Below are 8,294 nucleotides of genomic sequence, written 5' to 3' on the forward strand. Positions count from 1 at the left end.
TATATATATATGTGTGTGTGTGTTATAGGGCTGTGCGATATTGATGAAAAATGCGATATCCTTGTTAAATAATGCGATATTCGATACGATATTGCTTTAAGTGTGTAAAATCTATTTAAATTATATTTTTAAAAACAGAATATCATATGTATGTTGTTTCACATTCTTTCTGGGAAAAGGAAGCATTTACAGTTTGAGTGTGTAACAAGACACGAAAAAAGAACGGCTTGTGCGCACATTTCGGTGTGTGTGGCAGACAGCACGAGACTGCAAGGAGTTGTTTTTCGCAAGTTATTGTGTTTAATAACTCTTCTTAACGTCAAGCAAGTCACATAAGTAACAGTCGTGTGCCCAGTCTATTCTCTGCTATATGCGTCGAAAACATACACTTTTCACAATGTTGAGGTAGCCTATTAAAATCATTCAGATATTGCGTGCCCTTGCAATATGCATATTGCGATATGTACATTTGCGATATTTCAATATATTGCGCAGCCCTAGTGTGTTATTATTCAGCAAGGCTACATTAAATCATTCAAAGTTGTCAGTGGACATTTATAATCTTATAAATGCTTTTGAGCTTTGTGTTTATAAAGAATTTACCATGACATTTTAAATCACATTTACCAAATATTAAGCAACAGTTTTATAAGATTTCTTTCAGCAAATCAGAATATCATTATGATATCTGAAGGATTGTGACACTGAAGACTGGAGTAATGATGCTGTAAATTCAGCTTTTCTATCAGAGATAAATGACCTTTTAAAATGTGTATAGAAAACATTTTAACGTGTAATATTTCACAAAATTGCTGTTTTTTCTTGTAGTATTGATAACATACATGCGTGTGTGTGTGTGATGGATATATGCACAAGGTTTCGGATGAAACATCAGCTAAAAGGGAATGAATGATCTCATCCACACTTTTGGCCTCCACAGTTATTCATAAACCCATATGTGGCGCACTACATACCAAAGAAAAACGATAAGACGCAGCCATAAAACACACGTCACGTAGTGTGACAATCACCCGTTTTGTTATTCAAACACCGTTCTGATCTTGTAAATGTAACTAACAAACATGCAAATGTCTGTGTGTTATGGTTTAACAGCGAGTCCCGACAAGTTGGACCACAACAGTAGCTGCATTATCCCTCAGGATTGGTTGCAGTATCTGCTCCAGTACAGTATTTCTCACTTTAAAAGCAAGTGCACCAAAACTTCAGTAAAAAACAACCATCAGCAGTCAAGATCATTTCCGGCAATGTGGCCCTTGTGGCTTGGACTGATTTGAATACAGTCGAGTGTGATAGAAGAAACAGCCTAGCGGTTTAACAATCATTCAAGATGGCGTGCGAGGCAACAAGTGAGCGCAGCACTTGTTATTAACAGCTGTGTCAGCAAGAGCAGCATTTGTGCCGTCCAGCGCCGACCGCCCATTACTCTTCTCTGTGTGCAATAGTTTAGCAGCTGTGCGGCCTTTAGAGTGCAAGCGGGAGACATCCTGTTTTTACAGTGGGATTTGCTGGGGGGTGTGTAGAGCTGACCGGTTTCCAAACAGCTTATTTTGGGAGATTAACTACAATGTTCGCATAACAAATATTTGCGATAAGACGTTACAGGAAGATCTAAGTGCACTGCACCGTATGCCATTTCGCTTCAGAAAGGTGTCTGGAGTCCTGTGTGCAAAAAAAGCACATGATGAGGTCAAACATTAAACCCAACACACATTCTTCTGAATCTTATCTTCTGCGGATTCCAAAGGGCTGGAGTCCCGGGTTTGGAAGATTTTGTGCAAATATAAATGAGCCGCAAACTCAGGGAAAGCAAACAGAAAAAGATTTTCCAGGCGCACTACCTAGAACAAAACGAGGAAGAATTTTCTAGCAGCGCTAAACGCATTTTCCATCTGACTTTGGTTTGGCTTCTGGTGGAAACTCCCATGCATTGAATTGGTCAGAACAAGAATGAACTAAAAGCATTAAAATGACTAAGTTTAATTTGAAGTTACAATTACATAGCTGTTTCTGTACATGTTTCTCAAAATGATTAAAGCAAAGAGAATGAAACACTTCTCTCCGAAACAAAACAAAAAAAATGAAGTCCACTCTACCGCAAGCACTACACTTGAAATGCAAGAATGTAACAATCCCACATTTGAAATCGAGAGACATATGAGTGTAAGATAAGCTGGTCAATGGAATTAGCCTAAATGGTAAAAGAGCTACAAAAGGCATCCCTCGATGTTTGGGGGGGGGGGGGGGGGGGGGTCTCTTTATCGTTGAACTTTTGGGCTACATTGCAATGCAGACAAAAAACCTTTCGGAGGATTTTCAAGCTTCACCTGTTTGCGGTTTCAATGCAAGTTATGCCTGTGGTTAGTAAGCCCGCCTTCCACAATTAGACTCTTGCATAAAATGTTCCATGGATTCATTTACATGTTGATTACCATTGGATGTCAGTGATATCATAACTATGGCACGGTTCAAAACCTGTTACACCACATCAGCTAGCTACGATTAGTATGCTACAACCTCCTCAGCAAAACTGTGCTTTGCTACAGTGGATGCCCGGACAGTTTTTGATACTCGGTATAAAATGCCTTTAACATATTATTGGGCCGTTTGCTGGAGACAAACTTCATTTTTCGACTCTGAAATCTCAAAGAAAGTAGCTGAAGAAGAGAGACAACAAATATAGAAAACCTACAATCAAAGAAAAAAAAAAAATAGAGAATCTTCATTCAGGAATGCTTTATCATGTTAAGCAATAGTCCAAGGTGTGTGTGACACACGGGTATGTCACACAGTAGACAGGAAACTAAAAGCAAGCCAAACCCGTTACGCTATTTCAAAAAGGGTCGTTTGAAATCTAACCAAAAATAAATGTTAACTCTAAATCAAAACAGCACAAATATTCGGTGGAGAAGTCAGATTTTTTCCCCCCATGTTGAGTTCATTTGTCCTAAACAGTCAGTGCCAGCAGTGTCATTAAGACTTGTAGTTAGATGTTAACCAAGTTAAGCCTTCGTACAGTCCATCTCCGGTGGTCGCACACGAGGGCTGCACGTACCAATTCCTATCTCGGATGCGCGTCAGTCCCAGCTTCTCCTGGATCTCGTGCGGCTTCATGGCGTCCGGCAGGTCTTGCTTGTTGGCGAAAATCAAAATGATGGCGTCCCGCATCTCGCGGTCGTTGATGATGCGGTGGAGTTCCTGCCTGGCCTCGTCTATGCGATCTCTATCAGCACAATCCACCACAAAAATTAACCCTTGCGTGCCCGTGTAGTAATGTCGCCAGAGGGGACGGATCTTATCTTGTCCGCCCACATCCCACACGTTGAACTTGACATTTTTATAGGTGACCGTCTCCACGTTGAACCCGACAGTTGGGATGGTGGTCACCGACTGGCCGAGTTTCAACTTGTAAAGGATGGTGGTTTTCCCTGCGGCATCCAGGCCGAGCATCAATATTCTCATCTCTTTGTTACCAAATATCTTTGACAGCATCTTCCCCATCTTGCCAACTGTTCATAAATGGCTACTTCCCTCCAAAAAAGAAACAAAAGTTATATGCAGGTAGTTCAAAAGCAAAATAAGTGGGCTTTTACTTGTTGTCACGCTGCTGGGCATAAAGTCACTTTTGATCAAATGTATTTCCTGACAATACGGGCCACTGTACTGATGATTAAATGACAGTACTGAAAACTTTTAGTACTAGATGTACAATCTGAAAGGGTCAAACTCGTTTTGCTTCGGTTGTAGGGTGGTGGCCGTTTGAAAAAATGCCCCACTGACTAATAATCCACGAAAGCTGCGATTTTTCGGTGCTTTCCCGGTGTGTCTGTTAAGTGCTGTGAGGCCTCTTTAAGAGCCTGCGGTCTTTCAAGACTTCCTCTTGGCGTGTGAATGTCCGTTTCGGGGGCTCTCTCACGTCCTTCCCCCAAAAATGTAACCGGATAGCAGCTGAAGACGTTCAGAGCCTCGGCGGAAAAGCGTTCATTAGTCCGGCCGGTGGGTCTGTCATCTGGACCGTCTGAAGCGGAGCCGCATCGATTTCAACCGTCCTGGATTCGAGTGTCTCACGTGTCCCTGAGAGACAAGAGAGGCTCAGAGGGAGTGCCAGAAAAGAGCAACTTAGCCAGCTAGCTTAGCCGTCCGACCAACACACACAAAATCGCCGCCACCGACTTTTTACACATATTTTCGACAGGATATGTAAAATATAATCATTAACAAGTTATTTTCATTCATTTTAGAGCGACTAAATGCGTTTTAGTTACCTGCGGAGGCCCACCATTCTCTAGCAGTCTCAACCCCGGTGTTCACTCCTAAAATCAGCCGAGTTCTGTGTGAAACTGACTACGTCAACGCAAACCAGCGGAAATGGCCGTTGCAGCTCGTATTTCATAATAAAAGGTCTTCGCAAACGTCAAAACGGACTTTACTTAAAAAAAATTTAAAACTAGACTTTACTTTAAAAAACTGTATCCCCGTATGTTATTGTTCCTGCTTCTGCAATGTCTCTTTTTTTGTACTTTAATTTGAATTAACATTTTAAAATACACATGCTATTTAGTATCACACAATCTGAGAAAACGTGTTACTTAGCAATAGCGACAGTATTAGTTATTACAATACAATAAACGATAATACTCTGAAGGTGAAATGAAAAAGATCTCACCTAAAATAGTTCAACCTAAAATGAAAATTCTGTCATCATTTAGTCTCCCTCAACTTGTTCCAAACCGGTATGAGTTTCTTTCTTCTGCTGAACACAAAAGAAGATATTTTAAAGAATGTCGGTAACCAAACAGTTGACGGTCCCCATTGACTTCCATAGTATTTTATTTCCAACAATGGAATAGCTATTCCTTTAAGCAATAGACCATAGGGTAGTGGTTATGAATTGTGATGAGAAAAAGTGAATTGTGTTTATGAATGGCTCGACATGTTAAAGGGATAACAAGAATGACAAAAAATACATTATTTACACAAAACTGTGAACACAACAGGAGATATTTGAAGAATGGTAGCTAAACCATACTGGTGACCATTGACTTATAATAAACAAACAACACACACACACACATTAGGCTTCCACCTACTAAAACCCATAACTGACTCATGAAGACTGAAGACAGTCACTTGTCACCATCTACTGGCGTAACAAAATAGCCTACAGAAAGAGTCACGTCTATCAATCTCATGTACAGTCTAGAACAAACACACACACAAAAATGAGTGATACAATTCAAACATTAAAAAGTCCTAGTGCTCTTTGTCTGAAAGTAATGACTGGAACTAACATATGCTACAGGTATAATAAGATCTGAATAAAGGCCTGTTCACACCATGGATGATAACTATATGATAAAGATATTGTTTTAAAAGTCGTTTTTCAAGAATAGCTGAGTCCACACCACAACTACAGTATAACGACAGCAATGATATAGAAAGTTATTGTCCGTGGGTCTGGACACTAATATAGTTATAGTTAGTTATCTTTATAGTTATCGTTCTTGGTGTGAAAGGGCCTTAAGAAAGAGCAACAGGTTTATGGCTAAACAAAAATGACCCTCAAAGTTCTGTTCTGGGACATTCTGTACTAACATTCTTACAACATTCAAGGAGCCAAAAGTAGTTTTTTTATGCATTGCACATTTCCGGGTTTCATCATAGCTGGGTAAACTTCTATAGCGGTCAATGAGAGACAACATTAAATATGTTTTGTGTGTTCTGATTTGCTCATGAAAACTGGAAGTCAGAAGTCACTAAATGGCAGATTGTCGTTTTGACCGTCACTCCCACAGCCTCTGTATTAGAAACACCCTCACCGCAGCGTTAACTATAGTTTCTTGTAATTTGATGCAAATATAATACAAAGTAGTATTATAAAAGTACATACATAAAATTAAATAAGAAAAACTTTGGATTTACAATGTTGATGGCCATTAAAACACGTTATTACAGTGAAAGGGGTCCTATGGAGAATACATGTTATCTTTACAGTTATCTTATCTTTAGTGTGAGTGGCCGCTACATTAAAGCCACACTATGTAGTTATTCGCCACTAGAGGTAAATGGACTGCATTTATATAGTGCTTTCAACAGACCCATGGCCACCCAAAGCACTTTACATATTGCCTCACATTCATCACCCTTTCACTCACTCATTCATACACCAACGGCGGTGTCAGCGGCACTGGGGTTAGGTGTCTTGCTCATAGACACCTTGACACTTGGTCAGGTGGAACTGGGGATTGAACCACCAACCTTCCGGTTTGTAGACAACCTACATGAACCATGAGCCACTGCCACCCCAATAAAAAGGTCAACTATTCAAAATAAAGCTTTATGATGCAGAGATTGAGCGCAGAATCTTGGGAGTTGTAGTCTTCACCTCACAGCCAGTGGAAAAGAATTAGACGAGACTCGGTTAGAAATCATGTTCATGGATGAGATTATTAACATTACTGTATGAAGCAGAGTATGAGGGCCGAGTGCTGAACAAGGCTGCTGAAGCGACTGCTAATGAGAGACGAGCGCGTCACACAGCTCCACAGCAGCAGAGCTTTTATTAATATGCCACAGATGACCGCTTCCGCTTCTTCAGGTCAAGCGTATGAGGTAGGGCTTCGCAATATTTCGAAATTATCGAAATATCGCAAATGTACATATCGCAATATGCATATTGCAAGAGCACGCAATATCTGAATGATTTTAATAGGCTACTTCAACATTGTGAAAAGTGTATGTTTTAGGTTGACGCATATATCAGAGAATAGACTGAGCACATGACTGTTACTTATGTGACTTGCTTGACGTTAAAAATAGTTATTAAACGCAATAACTTGCAAAAAACAACTCCTTGCAGTCTCGTGCTGTCTGTTGTCTGACACACACGGAAAAGTGCACAAAAGCCGTTCTTTTTTTCATGTCTTGTTACACACTCAAACTGTCAAATACACAGTTATGTCTTTATGAGTATTTATGTAGACACTAAACACAGTCGGTTATGCTTTAAAGCAGCACTAGGTAGGTTTTGCTCTCGGGGTCCCCCTACAGTTGGGAAACAGTATTGTCCTCTACTACTGTCGTAAACTCTGTCATTCTACATCAGGGGATGCATCGCACGTGCATTTGTTGACATGACAACTATGATAGCCCTGAACACTGCAGCAGGAGTTCACATGCAGGTGTTCTGCTTGCGTCGCGTGTGAAATATCTTCATCCCAGGTACAGTGGCATATGTTTCAGCATGTCATATGAATATAATTTCATGGGTTTTATTTTTTTCAAACGCCAAATGATCGCGATGCTCACGTTTACAAGCCAGCGTCATTATAGTAGCCTAGTCTATTGGTTCCCGTTTTACAGAATCTATATGATACTTCAATTCAATGTTTGAGTGGTAGGTAATAACCATATATCGTCAATATTATAATATCAAGCTACCATAGATGAATCTGCAATTTTGAAAAATCGATTTGCATTATAGCTTGAGGCAAGACAAATAAACAAATATCACAGACACTGGTAGGTATCCTAAAATATGATTTTGTACGTCTTATGTATTTACTTGCATGAATGTAGCCCCTCCTTCTTCAGCTCACGCCAACGAGCAAACGCTGGCCCAATGTTGATCCTCGTCCTGCCTTTAATCCGATCACTTTCTCGTTTCCTCTTTTTGCTTTCCTCCGACAAAACCTTTGCTTTCTTATTTTTCTGTGCTGCTTTGGCCATGACTATAACATCCAGCATTATTTGGGCTCGCACGTCCAAATTTAAGGAAGTGGGGGTGGTGGTGGAAGTGACGTATATGCCGTAAAGCGGTCGAATTTTGTAGTTCTTTTTGTTCTCGGGTTACTACCCGAAACCCAAAGTTTAAAAGTACGATTAAAAACGATAGAGACCCCATCAGGCTATGGCAGACGTGTTATTCAACCTATTGTAAGTCGATGTATCATCACAAGAGTCTTGAAAATATATTGTGAAGGTTGAAAAGTTACCTAGTGCTGCTTTAAGTGAAAGATATCAGTTGGGGAAAGAAATAGATTTTACACACTTAAAGCAATATCATATCGCATATCGAATATCGCATTATTTAACAAGGATATCGCATATTGCATTTTTCTTCTATATCGCACAGCCCTAGTATGAGGGGTAACACAGCGCTTTTTTATCATATTAGATACATTTGAGTGTGTTGAAAATGATGTTATAACATTACTCTGTGCGTTCGCTCCGCGGCTGCTATGAGACATTTGTTGCACACTGCAGTAAGCTAGATC

The 8,294-nt window shown here is 40.1% G+C and overlaps 1 protein-coding gene across 1 annotated transcript; it reads right to left on the bottom strand.

Moving 5' to 3' along the window:
- Window positions 1-285: 285 nt before the first annotated feature.
- On the bottom strand, window positions 286-4,369 carry arf6b (ADP-ribosylation factor 6b). The gene is made up of 2 exons (XM_079833551.1): window positions 4,284-4,369; window positions 286-4,092 (listed from the first exon to the last, which is right to left on the bottom strand). Exon 2 carries the CDS (start codon window positions 3,517-3,519, stop codon window positions 2,992-2,994), a length of 528 nt encoding a protein of 175 aa, XP_079689677.1. The 5' UTR covers window positions 3,520-4,092; window positions 4,284-4,369; the 3' UTR covers window positions 286-2,991.
- Between the last annotated feature and the right edge of the window lie 3,925 nt (window positions 4,370-8,294).

The sequence above is a fragment of the Gobio gobio genome (genome assembly GCF_949357685.1).
Source record: "Gobio gobio genome assembly, chromosome: 13".
NCBI lineage: Eukaryota > Metazoa > Chordata > Actinopteri > Cypriniformes > Gobionidae > Gobio > Gobio gobio.